General features: G+C 44.8%; 1 protein-coding gene across 3 annotated transcripts in view; it reads left to right on the plus strand.

Moving 5' to 3' along the window:
• LOC122551177 (kelch-like protein 24) overlaps window positions 1-20,824 on the plus strand; it is a 27,419-nt gene extending 6,595 nt beyond the window's left edge. For all 3 annotated transcript variants that reach the window (XM_043692809.1, XM_043692810.1, XM_043692811.1), the window contains exons 4-7: window positions 3,740-3,858; window positions 13,156-13,344; window positions 16,979-17,167; window positions 19,864-20,824. In XM_043692809.1, the coding sequence (XP_043548744.1) occupies window positions 3,740-3,858; window positions 13,156-13,344; window positions 16,979-17,167; window positions 19,864-20,073 (707 nt within the window). In that variant the 3' untranslated portion in view covers window positions 20,074-20,824. The remainder of the gene's footprint in view (window positions 1-3,739; window positions 3,859-13,155; window positions 13,345-16,978; window positions 17,168-19,863) is intronic.
• The last annotated feature ends 2,901 nt before the right edge of the window (window positions 20,825-23,725 follow it).

Genomic DNA, 23,725 nt, shown 5'->3' on the forward strand with positions numbered 1-23,725 from the left:
TTTGGAGGGATATGGGCCAGGCGCCGGCAGGTAGGACTAGTTTGGGTTGGGATTTCTGGTCGGCATGGACAGGTTGAACCAAAGGGTCTGTTTCCATGCTGTACATCTAAGACTCTAAGTGAGGTTCTGCCTGCCCTCTCAGTTAGATATGAAAGACCAGCAGCACTACTCAGGGTGAGAAAGTGCCAGGGAATTCTCTCCAGTGGGCTAGCCAATGTTTGTCCCTCAATCGACATCAAAAGAAAAACACAATCTGATCATTACCACTTTGCAGTTTGTGGGAGGTGGTTTTGTCCAAAATACTGTACCAAAAACTGCACTTTAAGAAAAAAACTCAGAGACTGTAAAATGCTTTGAAATGTTTGGAAGGGTGGGAATTTAACTTTATACAAATGAATGCAGCCAAACCTCTGCCACCTGCCATACACCCGGGCATGGCTTGTGATGAAGCCCAAAAGTGCTGAGGAATGGAGTTTTCCGGGAGTCCCCTAATCACTCCCTGGTCTGGGTAGCTCAGTTGGCTGGATGACTGGTTTACAGTGTGGGTTTAGATCCTGTATCCAGCTGAAGTTATGAACCTTCTCAATCTCACCCTTTGCTGCTTTGAACCATTTACATATCATTTCAGTTTTGTCACAGAGTCAGACCACAGCATTTGGGGCTCCTGTGGCACCGTGGTAATGTCCCTGACTCTGGACCAGAAGGTCTGCTTTCAAGTCCAGGCTGTTCCTGAGGTGTGTAATAACATCTCATGAACAGGCTGATCAAAGTATGACGGGAGTGTTACAAGGCAGAAGGAGGCCATTCAGCCCACTGTCACCTAGTTCCAATCTCCTGCCTTTTCCCTAAATTCCTGCACACCATTTCTATCCCATTGGGATGCCATTTTGCAGCTGTGCAGGACATTAGTGAGGCCACATTTGGAATACTGCATTTAATTCTGGTTGTCCTTCATTAGCAAGGATACTGTTAAACTTGAGAGGGTGCAGAGAAGATTTACAGTGGTTTTGCCAGGGTAAGAGGGTTTGTGTTAAAGAGAGAGGCTGAAAAGGCTGGGGCTGTTTTCCCTGGAGGCTGAGGTAATTCATTCATGGGATAAGGGCATTTGTGGCTGGGCCAGCATTTATTGCCCGTTCCTAATTGCCCAGGGCGCAGCTACGAGTCAACCACATTGCTGTGGAGTCACAAGTAGGCCAGACTAGGCAAGGCTGGACATTTCCTTCCATATAAGACAATCATGAACCAGATAGGTTTCTCCTGACAATTGGCAATTGATGTGTAGTCATCATTAGACTCTTAATTCCAGATATTTATTGAATTCAATTTCAAAATTGAAATTGAAAATTCAAAACCTACTGTTGTTGTGTCAGGGTTCAAACTCAGGTCTCCAGAACGTTACCTGGGCCTCTGGATTAACCGTGCAGCGATAATCCCATTAGGCCATCACCTTCCCTTATAGGGGACCTTAATAGGGTGATATTAAAGAGGTTTATAAAGTCATGAGGGGTATGGCTACGGTGAATGGCTCAGGTCTTTTTCCCTGGGGCGGGGGAGTCCAGAACTAGAGGGCATAGGTTTAAGGTGTGTGTGTGTGTGTGTGTGTGTGTTGGGGGGGTGGGATTTGGCTAACTGTTTCCTGCAAAGAACGGTATGTGTCTGGAGCAAGCTGCCAGAGGAAGTGGTGGAGGCTAGTACAATTACAACATGTAAAAGATATCTATATGGAAATATGAATAGGAAGGGTTTAGAGGGATATAGGCAAAATGCTGGCAACTGGGACTAGATAAGGTTAGGACATCTGGTTGGCATGGATGAGTTGGACTGAAGGGTCTGTTTCTATGTGACTCTATGACTCTATCCAAAAAATAATCCAATGCCCCACTCGAATGCCTCAAATGAAACTGCCTCCACCACAGTTCCAGGCATTTTGTTTTCAATAACAGCTGCAGGGGATGGAAGTGACAGTGGCACAGTATAAATGTCACTGCGCTAGTAATCCAGAGGTTTAGGAAAATGCCCTGGGCCCATGAATTCAATTCCCAACATGACAGCCACAGTAAACGAAGATAATAAAGCTGGTTTCAGCACTATCTTGTTCACTAAGGCCCTTTAGGGTATGACTCCAGTCCCACATCAATGCGGTTGACTGTTTGATTTCCCTCTGAAGTTGCCAGCAAACCTCCCAGTTCCATGGCATTTAGGGTTGGGCAATAAATGCTGACTTGCCAATGACAGCCACATCCCAAGAAACAATAAAAAAATAAAATGCTTCAGTCGAAGAGACGAGAAGTAATTTTATTTCTCACCCAGGAGGTCCATAGGACAATACAACCATAGAAATAGGAACAGGAGTAGGCCATTAGGCCCCTCGAGCCTGCTCCATCATCGACAGGATCATGGCTGATCAGGCATTCCACGCATCCATTTTCCTGCTCTTTCCCCGTTGCCATTAATTCCCTGATAGATTAAAAATCTCTCCATCTCAGCCTTAAATATATGCAAGGACTCTGCCCCCACAGCTTTCTGTGGCAAGGAATTCCAAATATTCAACCCTCAGAGAGAAGAAATTCCTTCCCACCTCAGTCTGAAATTGGTGCCCCTTTATCCTGAGGCTATACCCTCTTGTCCTAGACTCTCCCATGAGGGAAAACTTCCTCTCAGCATCCAACCTGTCAAGCTCCTTAAGAATTCAACATGTTTCAAATAGAGTATTAAATTATGGAAACCCTTCCTCGAAATGGCAGTGGGAGCAGAGTCTTTGAATATGTTTAAGGCAGAGGTGGATGGATTGATGATTAGCAAGGGGGGAGCGAAGTGTGGTGAAAGGGGCCTGGGGTCAGTAGGACTGCAGAGTAATCAGGTCTGCCATGACCTAATTGATTGGCGGACTAGAGTAGAAGGGCTAAATGGTGTTATGGACCAGGCCAGAGCCCCCTTCAAAATATTTGAAGAAGGTAGCCTAGACCCTAACTTTATTTTAAAGGAAGATGTGAAGTGAGTGTTCCGGGTGTGATACAGCTAGTGAAACCATTCGGCTTAAGCAAAACAGAATTTATTTAAACAGTTGAAATACAAACAAAAGAAAATGGAATTCAGAATAACGTAATGATTAGAAAACTTAACCGACCTGACACAGCAACTTAACTAATTAACTGTTCCAATGCAGTAACATCCCATAAACACACCCCTTGGCAAAAAGGTGCATTCAAGCATAGATTCTTAAAGGCAGGAGGGAACAGCATCCAGAGAGAGATTTCACAGGAAAGCCACTCCCCTGAACTCACACGCCTTGTGACTGCTACAGCTAAAACGAACTAGAAAACACCTGACTTGGGAGAACTGGCCGCTCCCCTTCCGGTGTTAAACTAGACACATCCGTATCGCTGTCTTTATGACCTCTCTTCAAAAAATTCCAATGACAAAATAACTATTTTACAGTGACAGCATCCTCACAATGGCATACTCTTGCTCCTACTTCATACAAACGCATGTGTGCATCATTTTAACAAGGTGTAAACATGTCTTTTTTAATGAGAAAATACACAGGGACGCACCTCTGGAAGTCCCAGTTACCATAGAATTCCAATTAGTGGAGTGCCAGATGAAAAGAAATTTGATTACTGCCCCCTGGGTGTTTATGTAAAATCCCAGTTTAATGATCAGGTCGGAAGCAGATGGGCACTTAGTTGTTTCTGTTAGACTTGTTATAAAACGTCTTTCCTTTTTATACCTTCTACAGGTGGGAACTTGTACAGTAATGACGTGTGGATGTATAACTCTCAGCTCAACCTCTGGGTCAGAGTGGCTTCTTTAAATAAAGGAAGATGGAGGCACAGGATGGTGGCACTGCAAGGCAAGGTATGGACTGGACAATGTTGTCACACTGACCATAAGACATTGGAGCAGAATTAGAACATTCAGTCCACTGAGTCTGCTCTGCCATTCAATGGAACCATGGCTGGTCTGACCACCCGTAACTCCACTTTCCTGCATTTTCCCATAACCCTTACTGATTAAAAATCTATCTTGAATATATTTAATGATCCAGCTCCCTGCAGTCAAAAATCCCACAGATTCACTATCATCACAGAGAGAAGAAATTCCTCCTCATCTCTGTCTTAAATGAGAGCCCCTAATGCTGAGAGGAAGCCTCTGATGTTAGACTTTCCCACAAGGGGAAACAACATTTCAGCATCTACCTTGTCAAGTCCCCTTAAATTAGACTAGATTATATTAGATTAGATTAGATTCGATTCCCTGCACCAGGGACCCAGGTTCGATTCTGGCCTTGGGCAACTGTCTGTGTGGAGTTTGCACATTCTCCCCATGCCTCCGGTTGCTCCAGTTTCCTCCCACAGTCCAAAGATGTGCAGGTCAGGTGAATTGGCCATGCAGTGCTGACCACTGAGCCACCGTGCCGTCTTCTAGTATGTTTTAATAAGCTCACCACTCATTCTTTTAAACTCCAGTGAACACAGGCTCAATGTAGTCAACCTTATAACACAGACCCTGCATACATGGTATCAACTAGTGAACCTTCTCTGGACTGTCTCAAATGCCAGTCGAGAGTGTGTTGCTTGAAAAGCACAGCAGGTCAGGCAGCATCCAAGGAGCAGGAGAATCGACGTTTCGGGTTATTCCTGATGAAGGGCTTCTGCCTGAAAGGTCAATTCTCCTGCTCCTCGGGTGCTGCCTGACCCACTGTGCTTTTCCAGCACCACACTCTTGACTCTCATCTCCAACCTCTGCAGTCCTCACTTTCTCCTGTCTCAAATGACAGTATGTCTTCCTTTATATACTGGGACCAAACCTTTGCACATTATTCCTGCTGTGTTCTGACTGGTCTATAGTTTGAACAAGACTTCCCTAAGTTTGTATTCCATTCCCTTTGGAATCAAGGCCAATATTCCATTTGCTTGCCTCGTTGATTTTGGTCTTATCGGTTGGTTCTGATAACAGAAACATACAGGCCCTAAGCGTTTGCCCCAACAGTCAAAGCTGATCTCTTGTGAGAGAAGTGGTGGTGTATTGAGAACGTCACTGGACCTTGTAAAGCTCTGGCGATGGGCCTTCAATTTCCACCACGGTGTTTGATTACATTCGATGAATAAATTTGGAATATGCCGTCACAAATTTATCATCATAGAACATAGAAAAGTGCAGCACAGTACAGGCCCTTTGGCCCACGCTGTTGTGCCGAGGATTAAGTCTAATGTAAAATAAAATAACCTAACCTACGCACCCCTCAATTCATTGCTATCCATGTGCATGTCCAGCAGTCGCTTAAATGTCCCTATTAATTAGCCCCATTGATTGTTATAAAATCTCAGCTGGTTCCCTAATAGCCTGTGGAGGGGGGAGGAAATCTGCCTTCCGTGGCTGCTCTAAGCTACATGTGACTCCTGACCTACAGCGATGTGTTTGGCTCTCAACTACCCTCTGAAATGGCTGAGCAATGACATTGTATGGAAGAAGAATGCCAAGGAATCCAGGCATCATCTGCACCTATCCCCTTTAGTTCCTTGTCAAGTGCTGCCCTTATCATAGAATCCCTACAGTGTGGAAGCAGGCCATTCGGCCCATCGAGTCTTCACCGACCCTCCGAAGAGCATCCCATTGACCAACTCCCTCTACCCTATCTCTGTAACCTGGAATTTCCCTTGGGCTAATCCACCCAACCTGCGCATCCCTGTAGACTATGGGCAATTCAGCATGGCCAGACCACCTAACCTGCACATGTTTGGACTGTGGGTGGAAACGGAGCACCCAGAGGAAACCCACGCAGACACATGTGGAATGTGCAAACTGCACACAGACAATCGCTCGAGGGTAGTATCGAATCCGGGTCCTTAGCACAGTGAGAGTAAGCTCTGAGCCACCCACAGAAATCTTGTGATCTTAGCTTTAACATCCAGTAACCACAACCTTGGAGAGGTTGTGAGTTCTAGATTTCCACAATCTTATTTTCTGGCTGTAATTTGCCCCCTTAGTACCCTGTTGTTCTTAATCTGAATTTATGTTTCCTGCCTGTTTTAAGGCCTGAACTGTAACCTTGGCAAAAGCAGGGCGTTGATTTGATCAAAAATCCACTTACCTGTTCCAGGTGATTATTAAAGATCCCCAAGAGTGACAGAATGACAAAACTGTTACAGAACTGAAGGAGGCCATTCAGCCCATCATGCCTGCATTTACAGTCTATTTATCATGTCATTCTCCCACCTTTTCCTTATAACCGTGCACAGAGGGGAATGTGTGTGTCTGCTTGTGTCATCCCACTGGAGGTGGCAGAAATGGTGGCTAGTGGTCCTTTGGAATGTGGAGGTAGGTGGGGTGATAAGTGAGGACCAGGTGGTCCCTATGGCTGTTATGGGAGGGAAGAGAAGGAGTGAGGGCTGAAATGCAGGAGGCTGGTCAGACACGGCTGAGGGTCCTGTCAGCAATGATGCAGGGGAATCCTCGGTTGAGGGAAAAGACGGACATCTCTGAGGCATCCTTATCAAAGTTGGTATCATCAGAACAGATGTGATGGAGATGGAGGAACTGGGAGAATGGAATAGAGTCTTTATAGAAGGCAAGGTGTGAGGATGTGTAGTCAAGGTAATTGTTGGAGTCGCTGTGTTTTTTTAACCAGACACAGATGCTTGCTGTGTGAAGAAGATTTTTTTTAAGTTACTTCTGCTTCCATTGTTACTTTAAATCCGTGTCCCCTTGTTCTTGATCCTGTCACGAGTCAGAACAGATTCTCCCATTTACCCTCCAGGACCCTCATGGTTTTGAACACTTCAATCAGATCCCTTCTTGCTTCCAAAGAGAGCAATCCCAAATTTCCCGACCACCTTCGTCACTGAAATTCCTCCTCCCTGGAACCACTGCCATAAACATCTTCTGCACTATCTGCAATGCATTCACAGCTTTCCTTTCAAATGACATCCACAACTATACACAAACCTCCAGCTGAAGCTGAACTAGTGTTTTGTACAAATTCAACCTCACCTCACTACTCTGTACTCTGCACCCCTTTCAATAATGCTAAGGATACTGTCGGTTTTATTACCTTCTCTGAGTCATGCTGTCATCTTTAATGTCTCATTCATATTTACACCCTAGATTTCCCTGCTCCTTAACACCCTTTAGAATTGTGCCCTTTGTCTTGTATTGTTTCCCTGTGCTGTTTCTATTAAAGGTCTTATCCTGGGGTGGGGGAGTCCGGAACTAGAGGGCATAGGTTTAGGATAAGAGGGGAAAGATTTAAAAGGGATCAAAGGGGCAACTTTTTCACACAAAGATTGGTGCGTGTATGGAATGAGTTGCCAGAGGAAGTGGTACAATTACAGCATTTCTTTTTAGATTAGATTCCCTACAGTGTGAAAACAGGCCCTTCGGCCCAACAAGTCCACACCGACCCTCCTAAGAGCAACCCACCCAGACCCATTCCCCTAACTAATGCACCTAACACAACGGGCAATTTAGCATGGCCAATTCACCTAACCTGCACATCTTTGGACTGTGGGAGAAAACCGGAGTACCTGGAGGAAACCCACGCAGACACAGGGAGAAAGTGCAAACTCTACACAGACAGTTGCCCAAGGTGGGAATTGAACCTGGGACCCTGGTGTTGTGAGGCAGCAGTGCTAACTACTGAGCCACCATGCTGCCTCTTAAAAGACATCTAGATGGGTATATGAATAGGAAGGGTTTAGAGGGATATTGGCCAAATGCTGACAAATGGCACTAGGATATCTGGTCGGTATGGACGAATTGGACCAAAAGGTCTTTTTCCGAGCTGTACATCTCTATGACTCTAAGCGCATTGTCTCACAGCATGGCCCATACTGTGCAGAGATATGCAAGCTAGGTGAGCAAGCCATGGGAAATGCAGAGATAGGGCGTGGATGTGGATGGATGTTATTCAAAAGGTCGGTGTGGACTCAATGGGCTGAATGGCCTACTTCCACGCTGTCAGGATTCTGTGATTTCCATACTCTTTGTGTGCGCATGTGTGGGAGAGTTGGTGCATATGAGAGACAGTGGGGAGGTGTGTATTCATGTTAGTGTATTCATATTAACTTTAAACAACTTCTGCCCAGAAAGTGGCAATTTAGGTTGCTGACAGCCTGAGTTAGTTCTTCCTTTCAGAGAGCAATCCGGTCTGTCCTACCATCCCCCAATTTCACAACTGAAAATATCTTGACCTCACTGTGACATTTTCAATTGCTTCCTGGTTTCACTTCCATTATGACCGAGGCGAGAGGCTTATACTGTTGTTCTGGTCCTGTTGCTGCATGGGTGACAGCAAAAGTTAAAAAAAAAATTCTCCAGTGACCAATCAAACATCTATTCGGTTTCAAAACAACCAGGTTCCTTAAAGGACATAATCATTGGTTCATTATCAAAGCAAAACCTAATTGATTTCTCTGCAGAAATTGGCCTTCTGTAAAAATAACTTATCTCAATGATTTATTATTAATTATTATCATAATAACTACAATAAAAATTATCCTTGAAGGCAAAGGATGAAATGTAGAATGTTCTGGAGTCTTTTGCTCAGACATTCTGTGTATGTGACCAAGTCATTCATCGTGAAGTAAAAGCAAATTACTGCGGATGCTGGAATCTGAAACCAAAAGAGAAAATGCTGGAAAATCTCAGCAGGTCTGGCAGCATCTGTAAGGAGAGAAAAGAGCTGACGTTTTGAGTCTAACTGTCTCTTTGTCAAAGCTTTGACAAAGGGTCAGTTAGACTCGAAGCGTCAGCTCTTTTCTCTCCTTACAGATGCTGCCAGACCTGCTGAGATTTTCCAGCGTTCATCACGAAGTGTTGTCTTTGAAGTCTCACACGCTCTAGTGCTGTAGAAAATACTATTTTTGAGAGATTTATTCGCTTGTTCTTTCAAAATTAACACATTGGTTTCATTTTGATGTCAACATGAGGGAGTTTCTTTTCATCAGTGGGAGAGATCAGCTGGGCAACTTGTTCTCAGCAAGTTTCCCTCCAGTTCAATCTGTTCTGAGCAGGTTTCCCACCAACTGAATCAGATCAAGTCTGCACAATTCCAAGCCAGTCACAGTTCAGAATCCGCAGCAAATGAAGCAGTTGTGTGTTTTACAGAAAGTATTTGAAAAAATAATTCTGATGGCATCTGGATGAGTATATGAATAGGAAGAGTTTAGAAGGACATGGGCCAAGTGCTGGCAAATGGGACTAGATTAATTTAGGGTATCTGGTCGGCATGGACAAGTTGGACCAAAGGGTCTGTTTCTGCGCTGTGCATCTCTATGATTCTATGACCCTTTGTGAACTTTCAATGACCTCTTTCATTTACACTTCGGCCCATTGAGTCTGTGCTAGTCAAAAACAACTGTCTGACTATTCTAATCCCATAGCCTTCAACGCCTTGACATCGCAAGTGCATGTCCAAATACTTCTTATGTTTACCTCTCCCACCCTTACAGGCATTGAGTTCCAGATCCCCACCACCCTCTCAGTAAAAACATTTTTCCTCACAACCCCCTCTGAACCCCCTGCCTCTTACCTTAAACCTATGCTCCAGGTAATTAATCCCTCCACCAAGGGGAAAAGTTTCTTCCTGTCTACGCGCCTAATTATTTTATTCATCGCAATGTCACCTCTGCTCCAAGGAAAACAACCCTAGTATATCCAATCTCTCTTCATAATGCTCCAGTCCAGGCAACATCCTGGCAAATCTCCTGTGCATCTTCTCCAGTGCTATCACATCCCTATTATAATGTGGATTCCAAAACTGTACACAATTCTGAAGCTGAGCTAATGTTTTATACAGTTCCAGCACAACCTGGTGCTCTTAAACTCTATAGAATAGAATCCCTACAATGTGGAAACAGGCCCTTCAGCCCAACAAATCCACACTGACCCTCTGAAGAGTAACCCATCCAGACCAATTCCCTATACTTACCCTGACCTATGCACCCCTGAACTCTACGGGCAATTTACCTCACCTAACATCTTTGGACTGTGGGGGGGAAACCCATGCAGATACAGGGAGAGTATGCAAACTCTATATAGACAGTCGCCTAAGGCTGGAATCAAACCCAGGTCCATGGCATTGTGAGGCAGCAGTGCTAACTGGTGAGCCACCATGCCACCCCAGCTATCCTTCAGCTAATAACAGTGAGCAACTCTTATGCCTTCTTAGCCACTTTACCTACCTGTCCTGATACCATAAGGGACTGGTGGACATACACACTTGCTCCATGTCTATCTGCATGCCAGACCTTTTGAGAATTTGCTACACCCCCTGAATCTGTTGGAATAAAAATATCTCCCCTTTCAGCAAGAAACTTAACCCAAGACCTGGTTTGGCGTGAAGTTAAACAATACATATTTAATCAAAACATTAAGCTGTGGAGAAACAGGAACAGGAATTAGAAGCAGGTATTAGGGTTAAAGTTAAGACACTGTGTGCATTCTTCCATTCAGTATGATCATGACTGATCTTTATCTCATTGCCATTCTCTCGCTGTCTCCCGATACTCATTGACACCATTAGCTTCTAGAAAACCATCTTTTTTTTGTTTCTTAAATATATTCAAGCGCTTTGCCTGCATAGCCCTTTGTGATACAGAATTCCACAGGTTCAACATCCTCTCGAGAAGAAGTTTCTCTTTGTCTCAGTCTGAAGTAGCCAACTGTATATCCTGAGGCTGTGATGCCCTTGACTGGACCCCAGACCACAGATGGCAACATCCCTGCATCCAGTGGGTCTTGCTCTGTCAGAATTTATGATGTTTCAATGTGACTCTCCCTCATGCTTCTGAACCCAGTGAATACAGAGTTAGGTGATCTAAACAGTCCTCACACGGTAAACAGACCCTTCGGTCCAACTTGTCCATGTTGACCAGATATCCTAAATTCATCTAGTCCTAATTGGCACACTTGACCCATATCCCTCCAACTCTTAATATTCATGTACCCATCCAGATTCCTTTTAAAGGCAGGCTAGGTGATTTTGCCATGCTAAATTGCCCAGAGTGTTCAGGGACGTGTGGTTTAGGTGCATTAGTCTGGGGTAAATGTAGAGTAGTAGAGGAATGGGTCTGGGTGGTTTACTCTTTGTAGGGTTGGTGTGGACTTGTTGGAAGGGCCTGTTTCCACTGTAGGGATTCAATGAAAATTCTATGAAATTCTATAAATGTTGTAATTGTATCAGCCTCCACCACTTCCTCTGGCAGCTCATTCCATACACGCACCAGAGGTGATGTCCTAGTGGTATAATTGTTGGACTGTTAATCCAGAGACCTAGCTAATGTTCTGGGGACCTGGATTCAAATCCTGCCACAGCAGACGGTGGAATTTGAATTCAACAAAAATCTGGAATTAAGAGTTTAATGATAACAAATGGGACTGGGTTAATTTAAGATATCAATGACTTCCAGGTTGAAAAAACCTGGAAGGAAACTGCCATCCTTACCTGGTCTGGCCTACATGTGATTCCAGACCCACAGCAATGTGGTTGACTCTTAACTTCCCTCTGGGCCATTAGGGATGGGCAATAAATGTTGGCCTAGCCAGTGACGCCCTCATCCTGTAAATGAATTAAATAAAACAACCTCTGTGTGAAAAGGTTGCCCATCAGGTCCCTTTTAAATCTTTCCCCTCTCACCTTAAATCTATGCCCTCTAGTTTTGAAGTCCCCTATCCTGGGGAAAAGACTTTGGCTATTCACTCTATCCATGCCCTTCATGGTTTTATAAACCTCTATAAGGTTGGCCCTCAGCCTCTGACGCTCCAGGGAAAATAGTCCCAACCTATTCAGCCTCTCCCGGTGGCTCAAACCCTCCAACCCCCAACAACGTCCTTGTAAATCTTTTCCGCAATCTTTCAAGTTAGACCAAAAGACCATCGGAGCATAAATTAGGCCATTCAGCCCATCGAGTTCACTCCACCATTCAATCGTGGCTGATAGGTTTTTCAAGCAAGAGAAAGTGAGGACTGCATATACTGCAGATCAGAGTCAAAACATGTGGTGCTGGAAAAGCGCAGCTGGTCAGGCAGCGTCCGAGGAGCAGGAGGGTTCCTCAACCCCATTTTTCCACTTTCTGCCCGTAACCCTCGATCCCCAAGATACTCAAGAACCTATCTATCTCTGTCTTAAATATACTCAATGACCTGACTCCATAGCCTTCTGTGGCAATAAATTCCATAGATTCCCCACTCTCTGGCTGGAGAAATTTCTCCTTATCTCCGTTCTAAAGGGTCTTCCCTTTGCTCTAAGGCTGTGCCCTCAGGTCCTGTCTCTCCTGCCAATGAAACTATCTTCCCAATATCCTCTCTGTCCAGGCCATTCAATATTCTGTAAGTTTCAATCAGATCCACCCTCATCCTTCTAGACTCCATCCAGTATAGACCCAGAGTCTTCAAATGTTCCCCATATGTTAACTCTGGGGATCATTCTTGTGAACTTCCTCTGAACACACTCCAGGGCCAATACATCCTTCCTGAGATATGGGGCTAAAAGTTGCTCACAATACTCCAAATGTGGTCTGACCAGATTTACAACCTCCTTCCTGGAGCACCAGAAAGCACTTGCTCTTATTTTCCGGATTGACTCAGAAAGGATGCAGTCATGGTCATGTGAGTTGGGGTTGTATAAAAGTATGACCTCAAGAAGGAAAGGGAAGGACAGGAACAGGAAACAGAGCCCTTTAAATTTGGGACCCAGTTCACTAATGGATTAGGTGTAACATCTATCCATCGTACATACTGCTCTGTTACTGTGTGTAACAATTCACCCATGATCATTAAATGAATGATGTCATTGTATTGTCATTGTCAAGTGGATCGAAAGCTCAGACTGTGAAGATAGTGTGTAACTATTCAAGAGTGTGGGCAGCGAGTGAGGTAGGACACAGAGATCCTGTAAACAGTTGAACATCTTTATTAGGAGAAGGACCAGGCCATTCAGCCCTTCAAGCTGCACCGTGGCTGATCTGATTGTGCTCTCATCTCACTTCCCTATCTGTCACCCTGTAAGCCTTGTCCAGAGAAAATCTCTAACTCAGCCTTGAACATATTACTGTCACTCTGTGGAAAAGAATTCCACAGGAAAACTGCACCCTGAGAGAAAAACTTCTCTCCAGCTCCAAAATACTGACTTGATTTTGTGTGTTTTTTTGTCAGCTCTACGCTGTGGGTGGTTTCAATGGTTTCAGCAGGATGTCCAGCGTTGAATGTTACGATCCCAACTCGAACAGCTGGTCGTTCACTGCACCTCTGTTGGAATCTGTGAGCTCAGCAGCAGTTGTTGCCTGCTTAGGCAAGCTGTACGTGATAGGAGGTGCACTCACCAACCAACTGAACTCCAATAAGGTAAGGAACCACCTTCCTCCCTTTTGCTGTGAAAACCCAAGGGTTCAGGCGGCTACGCTAGCCCAGTGAGACAAAAGATTAACTCTTGAATCACCTCCTCAATTATCCCAGGTTGTTATGAAAGGTTCCAAGACACTACTTAGTTGGAGAGCTCTCCTCCCAGTGTCCTGGCTGATGTTTATCCTTCAATCGGCATCACGTTTTCAAAGAAATGGATTATCTGGTAGTGATCACCTTGCTGTTTGTGGGAGCTTGCTGTGCACAAATTGACTGTCATGTTTCTTACATCGTAGCAGTGACTACCCCAAATGTCTTTTGACAGTGCCTTCCAGAACTACATCTAGAAGGACAAGGGCAGCAGATACATGGGAACACCACCCCCTGCATGTTCCCCTCCAAGACAGTCACCGTCCTGACTTGGAAACATTTCTGTTCCTTCACTGTCATTGGGTCAAATTTCTGGAATTCCTTGAACTGTTGCAGTCCGTGTTCTGCAGTAGACCTATAATGCCCTTAGGGAAGGAATTCCAGGATTTTGTAAGAATCACTGGCTGGTCCAGCATTTATTGCCCATTCCTAGTTGCTCCCTTGAGAAGGTGGGGGGGAGCTGCCTTCTTGAACCACTGCAGTCTGTGTGCTGTAGCTAGAACCCCAATGCTGTTAGATACGGAATTCCAGCAACACTGAAGGAATAGCAATATATATCCAAGTCAGGATGGTGAGTGGCGTGTAGGGAAACCTGCAGGGGGTGGTGTTCCCATGTATCTGCTGCCTTTATCCTTCTAAATGGAAATGGTCATGTGTTTGGAAGGTGCTGTCTCAGGAGCCTTAGTGAACTTCTCCAGTGCATCTTGTAGATAGTACACACTGCTGAGATCGAGTGTTGGTGATGGAGGAAGTGGATGTTTGTGGAAGTGATGCCAATCCAGTGGGCTGCTTTTTCCTGGATGGTGTCAAGCTTCTTGAGTGTTGTTGGAGCTGCACCCATCCAGGCAAGTGGGGAGTGTTCCATCACACTCCTAATTTGTGTGGTGTAGGTGGTGGACAGGCTTTGGGAAGTCAAGAAGTGAGTTATTTTGCTGCAATATTCCTAGCCTCTGACCTGTTCTTGTTTATGTGGAAAGTTCGGTTGAGTTTCTGGTCAATGGTAATCTCCAGGATGTAGATAGTGTGGGATTCAGGGATGGTAAGACCATTGACTGTCAAGGTTCAGTGGTTAGATTGTCTCTTATTGGAGATGGTCATTGCCTGGCATTTGTGCGGCATGAATGCTCCTTGCCACTTGTCAGCCCAAGCCTAGATACTGTCCAGATCTTGTTGCCTTTGAATATGGACTGCTTCAGTTTCTGAGGAGTTGTGAATGATGCTAAACATTGTGCAATCATCAGCAAATATCCCCATTTCTAACCTTATGTTGAAGAGAAGGTTATTGATGCAGCAGCTGAAGATGGTTGGGCCTAGGACACTGTCCTGAGGAACTCCTGTAGAGATGTCCTAGAGTTGAGACGACTAACCTCCAACAACCACAACTATCTTCCTATGGGCCAGTTATTACTCCAACCAGCGGAGAATTTGTTCCCTGATACACATTGATTCTAGTTTTGCTATGGCTCCTTATGGGAAAATGTGAAAACTAAACAATAAAGCATTATTGAAATGGAAAAAAACTGCAGAAAGCTGCAAGACAAAGGGACTTGGAGGGACCTGTGCATGAAACACAGAAAGCTAGCACCCAGGGGCAGCAGGAATCAGGAAGGCTAATGGAATGTTGGCCCTTATTTTAAGAGGATTTGAGTATAATAGTAGGGAGGTCTTACTGCAACCATACAAGGCGCTGGTTAGACCACATCTGGAGCACTGTGAGCAGTTTTGGTCCCCTTATTTAAGAAAATATATTATTTCATTGGAGGCAGGTCAGAGAAGGTTCACGAGGATGATCCCTGGTCTGGAAGGGTTGTCTTAAGCAAAGGCTAAACAGGTTGGGACTCTCATTGGAGTTTAGAAAATGAGAGCTCACTGAAACATATTAGATTCTTCAGGGGTTTGACAGGATCAATGTTGAGAGAATGATTCCCCTCCTGGGAGAGTCCAGGGCCAGAGGGCGCATTCTCAGACGTTGAGCTGAGAGTTACACGTACACCAAGGCAATACTGTACAGGTTCCCACCTGTAAACCAAAAAAAAAAGGAAAGACATTTTATTACAAGTCTAACAGAACAACAAAGTGCCCATCTGGTCCCTATCCGATCAATAAAGTAGGATTTTACACGACATGTTTGCAAAAACACCCAGAAGGAGAAATAAAACTATCAACTTTCTTTTCATCTGGCATTCCACCAGTTGGAATTTTGCAGTAACTGGAATTTCCAGATGTGGATTCCTATGTGTTGTCTCTTTGACAAAGAAATACTGTTCCTGGGTTTTTAAAATGAAGCACACACGGTAGTGTGTACAATAGTCTGATCTAAGAGGAAGAGTAGACCACTCAGCCCTTTCATTCTGCTCTGTCATTCAGTAAGGTTATTTCACACATCCCCCCATTTGCAAATCAACAATCCATCCCCCTCTGTCTTAAACATAATCGACGACTCTGCTCGCATCACCTTTTCGATGAAGTGAGTTTCAAAAACTCATTGAAACATATCAGATTCTGAAGGGGTTTAAGATGTTGAGAGGATGTTTCCCTCATGGGAGAGTCTGGAACCAGAGGGTATAGTCTCAGAATAAAGGGACACCAGTTTGAGACTGAGATGGGGAGGAATTTCTTCTCTGAGGGTTGTGAGTCTTTGGAACTCCTTGTCACAGAGAGCTGTGGGGGCAGAGTCCTTGTGTATATTTAAGGCTGAGAGAGATTCTCGATCAGTTGGGGAATCAAGGGTTACAGGGAAAGGGCAGGAAAGTGGGCGTGAGGAATGTTGGATCAATCATGATCCTATTGATTGATGGAACAGGTTCGAGGGGCTGAATGGCCTACTCCAATTTTTTTTGTTCTTGTTGTCTTATAGAAAGAGACCATTCTACCCATCATGCTTGGACTGGCTCCTCTATCCCTTTTTTTTCCTCCTTATTCCTGCACGTCATTGCTATCAAATGACCATCCAATACCTTCTTGAATGCCTCAATTGAACCCACCTCCACCAATCTGAACACGCAATCATTTGGCATGGGCAAGGAGTAGTGATGTTCCTACAGGCTAATGTATATGGGACAGACTGAAAGGAGTACAATACAGCACAGTACAGGCCCTTCGGCCCTTGATATTGTGCCAACCTTTTACCCTACTCTAAGATCAGACTAATCTATGTACCCTTCATTTTAATATCATCCATGTGCCTATCCAAGAGTCGCTTAAATGAGCCTAATATATCTGACTCTACTACTATTACTGGCTGCGCACTCCACACAGCCACCATTCTCTGTGTAAAGAACCTACCTCTGACATCTCCCCTAAACCTTCCTCCAATCACCTTAAAATTATGCCCCTTGTGATAGCCATTTCCACCCTGGGAAAAAGACTCTGACTATTCCCTCGATCTATGCTTCTCATCACCTTATACACCTCTATGAAGTACTTCCTCCTGCCCGGTTTATGTGTGGATCTCTAACAGTCAACGTCTGTTTTATTTTGTGGAAAGGTCCAGTGTTATGACCCAGTGAAAGATGACTGGACGTTTGCAGCTTCAAGTCCATTTGCTCAACGTTGCATCAATGCAGTCACCGTAAACAACATGATTTATATTATGGGAGGTCTCATGGAGAACATGTACAAGTACAACCCAATAAACAACTATTGGACAGTGATGGACAATACTCCAGGACCTCTGGTAAGCTCATGGCAACTAGTCTGGGTTGAATGTTCAGGGTGTCCATTCTATGAAGGATTCATGAAGTTTTGCCATGTCTCTTTCAGAAATAGCATGCGTTAAAAATGGGTCGGGACTTGCTGGGTAAATAACTGTGAGTTGGATAAGGATTGCCATTGCTAGTATGTAAATGATACAGGAATTGCCTCCCACACCACGAGTTGCGACTCGCTACAAATTTCTGCATTGTTTCAGCTGCTTTGCTATTATCCCCCATCTCACCCTTAGCGTCGCTAGGTGACCCTCGCAAAGTTGCTGTTTTTCAAATTAGGGTTAAGTTCATTTCCAATTGTGGCCACACAAAATGGTGTGGCGAGATGTATCTTCCTACAATTCCACTCCTACTTCAGGGCCCAGAAAGGGAGTTGCACTCCTTCAGGATATAAAATACTGCACAAGATTATAGGCTAATGACAACCAAGTCCACTCCCAAGTGGCTGACTCTTAACAGCTGTCTGAAATGGCTTGCATGGTGGGGAGACACTGGACAGACTGGAACATTGGAGGCTGAGGGGTAACCTTGTAGAATTTTATAAAATCATGAGGGGCATAGATAATATGACAGCATTGATGTGGCTTGGTGGCTCAGTGGTTAACACTGCTGCCTCAACACTAAAAACTTGGGTTCAGTTCCAACCTTAGGTGACTGTCTATGTGGGTTTCCTCCACGCACTCTGTTTTTTTACCACAGTCTAAAGGTGTGCAGGTTATGGTGATTGCCCATACTAAATTGCCCCATTGTGTTCAGGAATGTGCAGGCGAGGTGGGCTAGCCATAGGAAATGCAAGGTTACAGGTATAGGGCAGGAGGGGTGAGTCTGGGTGAGATGCTGTTTGGAGGGTCTGTGGTCTCGATGGGCGAAATGGCTTGCTACTATACTGTAGCAACACTTCGAATAGTAAAGGTCTTTTCCCTAGGGTAGAGTTCAAAACTAAAGGGCATAGGTTTAAGGTCAGGGGGAAAGATTTAAAAGGGACCTGTAGGGCATCTTTTACAGTGGGGTGCGGGGGCGTTCATATGTGGGATAAACTGCCAGAGAAACTGATAGAGGCAGGTGCAGTTGCAGCATATAAAAGATGTTTGGACAGGTACATGAATAGGAAATGTTTAGAAGGATATGGACCAAATGCAGAGTAAACGGGACTAATGTAGTTTCGGAAACCTAGTCATCATGGGTGATTTGGAACAAAGGGTCTTTGACTGCGCTGTATGACTCTATGAGTTTCAAATGGCTCATGATCATCTGCCGAAGGTGCATTAAGGTTGGACATCAATACTGGCCTGGCCAGTGATGCCCATGCCCTCAAAACAAAACCAGGCCATTTGATCTAACCAGTCCTTGCAGGTATTTATATTCCATTTAAATTTTCCTCCTCCACACCCTGAACTTCCTCAGCTCACTCAAGAATAATGCTGTCTTTTCTATTCCTTCATAACTTTGTCAGGGGTTCATCAGGAAAAGGGGTTGCATGTTTAAGGCAGAGATGAGGAGGAATGTCTTCTCTCTGAGGATAGTGACTCTGTGGAATACTTTACCACAGAGGGCCATCAAGGCTGGGTCATTAAGTGTATTCAAGGCTGAGACGGACAGATTTTTAATCAGGAAGGGAATCAAGGGTCATGGGGAAAAGGTAGGAAAGTGGAGTTGAAGATGATCTAATCAGCCTTGATCCCTAGCCTCTACAGCCATCAGTGTGTCTTTCTCAATTTCTATCACTCTCACGGTTGGTCCTATCTTGCACCGATGTCTCTGTGACGTTTACTGTTATCAGTTCGTGTTTCCAGTAAGTTGTGATGCAATAGATATTTTAAGCTGAAGAAGAAGAATTTGGCTACCCCTCCATCTAGGGATCACATCCGCCCAAGGATATGATCCTGCGTGTGACTGCACCGGTCGATTTACAACCCACAGATCTTGGAACCCATTTTATTTTCTTAATTTGTTCATGGGAAGTGGGGCATCATGGGCTAGGCCAACATTTATTGCCCATCTTGAATTGCCCAGAGATCAGTTAAGAGTCACCCACAATGCTGTGGGTCTGGAGTCACATACAGGCCAGACCAGGTAAGGGTGGCAGTTTCCTTCCCTGAAGGACATTAGTGAACCAGATGGGTTTTATAACAACTGACTGTGATTACACGGTCACCATGAAACCATTCTTTTACTATTCTAGTTTTTTTAAATGAATGCAATTTTCACTAGCTGCAGTAGTTGGATTTGACCCCTACACCCCCAGAACATTAGCCTAGAGGCCATGTATTGCTCGCCCAGTAACAATACCACTAGGCCACTGCTACTCAATAGGGGAGGGTCTTATAGCTGGTGAGGGTACAGGAAGAACAGAGGTTAATGAGGGTAATGAGAGTAAAAGACTGTGGGGATTAGAATGAGGTCAGCCAGGTAGATCTTATTGAGTCTGCGTTCCTTGATTGGGGCTGTTAACGTGGGCTAATCAGGGAGCCCTGGCTGACAGATATAAACAGATGTCTCCTTAATCCAGGGACTAGCTCTGAGGTAGCTGGTCAGAATCCATGTACTGTGCACATGTAAATAAAGGGTGATGGGATACTGGCCTCTGCGCAGTTATTTCACAGTGGCAGAGGAAGCAATGGGCCATGAGTAAATGATGACCTTCTGTTTGTCTTTGGGAATGCAGGAGAACTGCGGGCTGACGGTTTGCAATGGAATGGTTTACATTCTCGGTGGCAAGGACAACATGGCGGAAGGCACAGACAGAGTCTTCTGCATCGATCCTGCCTCAGACCAACTAACCCTCGTCTCCACCATGCCAAGGTGTGCCAGTTACCATGGGTGTGTCACTATCCACCAGCGGGTGAGAAGACTTGTTCACAGTCTCATAACATGACTGATATTTCATGTTGGACTTAATATCCTTGCACTTATCATTTATTCTAAAACCTTCTGTTACATACAGAGCTGCCCCCAAGATTTGGGTTGGTTTGTCAGAAATTGAAAGATTTTAATGTATGAGTGAATAGCCTGTTGAACTAATATCTGTTAAACTACTGACCAATCACTGACCAGTACAGAACCCAACTTCTCTGCTTTACCTCATCATTGACTGTATCTGACCCCCAACTCCTCCCCCTTCCCTATTACTGACCAGTAATGACCCCTACGCCTCATTCCCCTGCCCTATTACTGACCAGTAATGACCCCCACACCTCCTTCCCCACCCCATTACTGACTGGTACTGAGTCTAACGCCTCCCCTTGTCCTATCATTGATGGGCTGATAGGTCGTGAATTTTCCAATGATTAGACAGTGCTGCATATTTGGAAGGAGTCAATGACCTTTACTCAGCACGAGGTGAGGTGAGAGTGACAGTCCTTATCATCATGGAGCCTCAGCAAAACTAGACTCAGTGTGAATCAGGGGGAATATTTTCCACTGGTTGGAGTCGTACCTGACATGTAGGAAGATGGTTGTGGTGCTTGGAGGTCAGTCTTCTCAGCTCCAGGACATCTCTGCAAGAGTTCTTCAGGGTAGTGTCTCAGGCCCAACCATCATCAATAAACTTCCCCCCATCATAAGGTCAGGAGTGAGGATGTTCACTGATGATTGCACAATGTTCAGCACCATTTGCAACTCCTCAGATACTGAAGCAGTCCATGATCAAATGCAACGAGACCTGAACAATATCCAGGCTTGCGCTGGCAAGTAGCAAGTAACATTTGTGCCACTCAAATTTCAGATAATGACCATCTCAAATAAGAGACAGTCTAATCACCACCCATGATATACAATGGTATTACCATCACTGATTCCCACACTATCAACATCCTTGGGGTTACCATTGACCAGAAACTGAGCTGAACTAGCCGTATAAATACCGTGACTATAAGAGGAGGTCAGGGACTCGGAATATTGCAACAAGTAACTCACATCCTGATCCCCCCTACGCTTGTCCACTATTGACAATACATAACTCAGGTGTGTAATGGAATGCACCCCACTTGCTTGGATGGGTGCACCTCGAGAAACTTGACACCATTCAGGACAAAGTAGCCCGCTTGATTGGCATCACATCCACAGACATCCACTCCTTCCATCACCAACGCTCAGTAGCAGCAGTGTGTACCGTCTACAAGATGCCCTGCAGAAATTCATCCAGCCTCCTTAGACAATACCTTCCAAACCCACGACTACTTCCATCTCGAAGGACAAGGGCAGCAGATACATGGGAACACCACCATCTACAGGTTCCCTTCTAAGCCACTTACCATCTTGATATTAAGTACATATCCGTCAAGAAAGATGTGAATGCATTGGAGAGAGTACAGAAATGATTTACAAGAATCGATGCAGGAATGAGAAACTTCAGAAATAAGGAGAGCTTGAAGAAGTTGGGACTGTTCTCCTTAGAGAAAAGAAAGTTGAGAGGAGATTTGTTGGAGTTATTTAAAATCATGAGTGGGCTGGACAGAGTCGAGGGGGAGAAACAGATCCTGCTCAAAAAGGGAACAAGAAAGAGAAGACATGGAATTAAAGTGATGTGCAAAACATCTTTCTCACTCAGTGAGTGCTGAGGGTTTGAAATGCACTGCCTGGAAATGTGGTGGAGGCCGGTTCAATTGAAGCATTCAAGAGGGGCATTGGATGATTGTTTGGTTAGAAATCGTGTGCAAGGAATATGGGGAAAAGGCAAGAGATTGTCACTGGGTAGTTATGCTCATTTATTGACATAGACGGAATGGACCATAACAATCCTTTAGTGCTGTAATCCAGGCTACAGATCAAATGTCAACTGTGGTCCCTTGTACTTTCTCATTTCTGCTGACAGACACCCTTTTCTAAATTTAAATTTACTCTTAGATCCTGTTCTGATTGTCTCACTTCCCTTTTTGACCCAATCAGTGTTGCATCATTTCCTGAGCATCGTCTGTGGGTGCCTGAGGTCTCTGAGGTGATACTGTTGAGGGAAAGAAATATCTCAATATAGCTCGACTTGCCCATGTTTCTATTCTGATTAAGTAATTAACACAATTTGGAGGATTCCTGCATATCCCCACAGGATACTTGGTATATTGTGTGCAGCCTGTGCCAGCCTAACCCATAGGGGAGAATGTAATGCCCTCTGCCTCTTTCCCCTTGAGTGGAAAGGATGACTGCCCACTGCACGGCCACTGAAGGATCTTGCCTCCTGAAGACCTGAGCTCCACAATTCCCTCCTTTAAACCTCTTTATCTCTCTTTTCTCCTGTAAGACACTCTCCAAAAACCTACCTCTTTGAGTACACTCCCCAATTTGAGATTTTTATTCATTCACTGAACCTCGGAACAGTTACAGTGCTGAAGGAGGCTATTTGGCTGGTAGAGCCTGCACTGGCTGTTCGAACCAGCATCAGTCATGGGAAGTAGGCGTCACTGGTTGGACCAGCATTTACTGTCGGTTCCTAGTTGCCCTCAAGAATATGGGGTTGAGCTGCTTTCCTGAACCACGGCACTCCATGTGCTGTAGGTTGACCCACACTGGCCTTAGGGAGGGAATGCCAGGATTTTGATAGCGACAGTGAAGGAACGGTGATATATTTCTAAGATGTTGAAGGTGTTGGACTGTGGTGGAAAAAATTAAAAATCACACAATGCCAGGTTATAGTCCAACAGGTTTATTTGTAAGCACTAACTTTCGGAGCGCTGCTCCTTTATCAGGTAACATCACAACCACCTGATGTAGAGGCAGTGCTCTGAAAGCTAGTGCTTCCAAATAAACCTGTTGGACCATAACCTGGTGTGTGATTTTTAACAATATTTTTCTAAGTCAGGGGGATGGTAAGTGGCTCGGAGTGGAACTTGCAGGGGGGTGGTGTTCCCATGTATCTGCCACCCTTGTCCTTCTAGATGGAAGTGGTCGTGTTTTTGGATGGTGCTGTCTGAGGATCTTTGGTGAATTTCTGCCGGGCATCTTATAGATAGTAAACCCTGCTGCTACAGTGCATCGGTGGCAGAGGGAATGGATTTTGATGAGATACCACTCCAGCAGGTCTGTCATGTCTGGGATTGATTTAGATTTTTTGAGTGAGTGGAGAAATTCTCTTCCTTGTCTCAGCTAAGGCTGCATGGCAGGGAGCACAGGTTGGTGGTCAGAGTTCACCTGTATTCCCATAACCCACGACACCAGGAATTGCTGCTGTTCCTACAGGCAAGATACACTGAGACCTCATGTAGTTCGACAGCTAAGACCAACCTCTGACTTCAGATGGCCAATGATACAATGCAAAATCCAAGATTTGTGGATTGTAATCATTTTCCCCGCCCTGCACCCCCCGCTCAAGGCAAAACTGGGTGATGATTTTATTCACCACAATTGATCTGCATCACTATAATCACAAGAGTCTTAAAGGAAGGGTTCCATACCTCACTAACATTCTGTAGATTGCAAAGATATGTTTGAAGTGTACTTCTGAAAACTGTGAATTGTGTCCTCAAATTGAATGGAACACTGGATGTGAATATCTATGATACCTCTGTTCTTACTAATCCTGTAATGTGAACACT

The sequence above is a fragment of the Chiloscyllium plagiosum genome, chromosome 6 (genome assembly GCF_004010195.1).
Source record: "Chiloscyllium plagiosum isolate BGI_BamShark_2017 chromosome 6, ASM401019v2, whole genome shotgun sequence".
NCBI lineage: Eukaryota > Metazoa > Chordata > Chondrichthyes > Orectolobiformes > Hemiscylliidae > Chiloscyllium > Chiloscyllium plagiosum.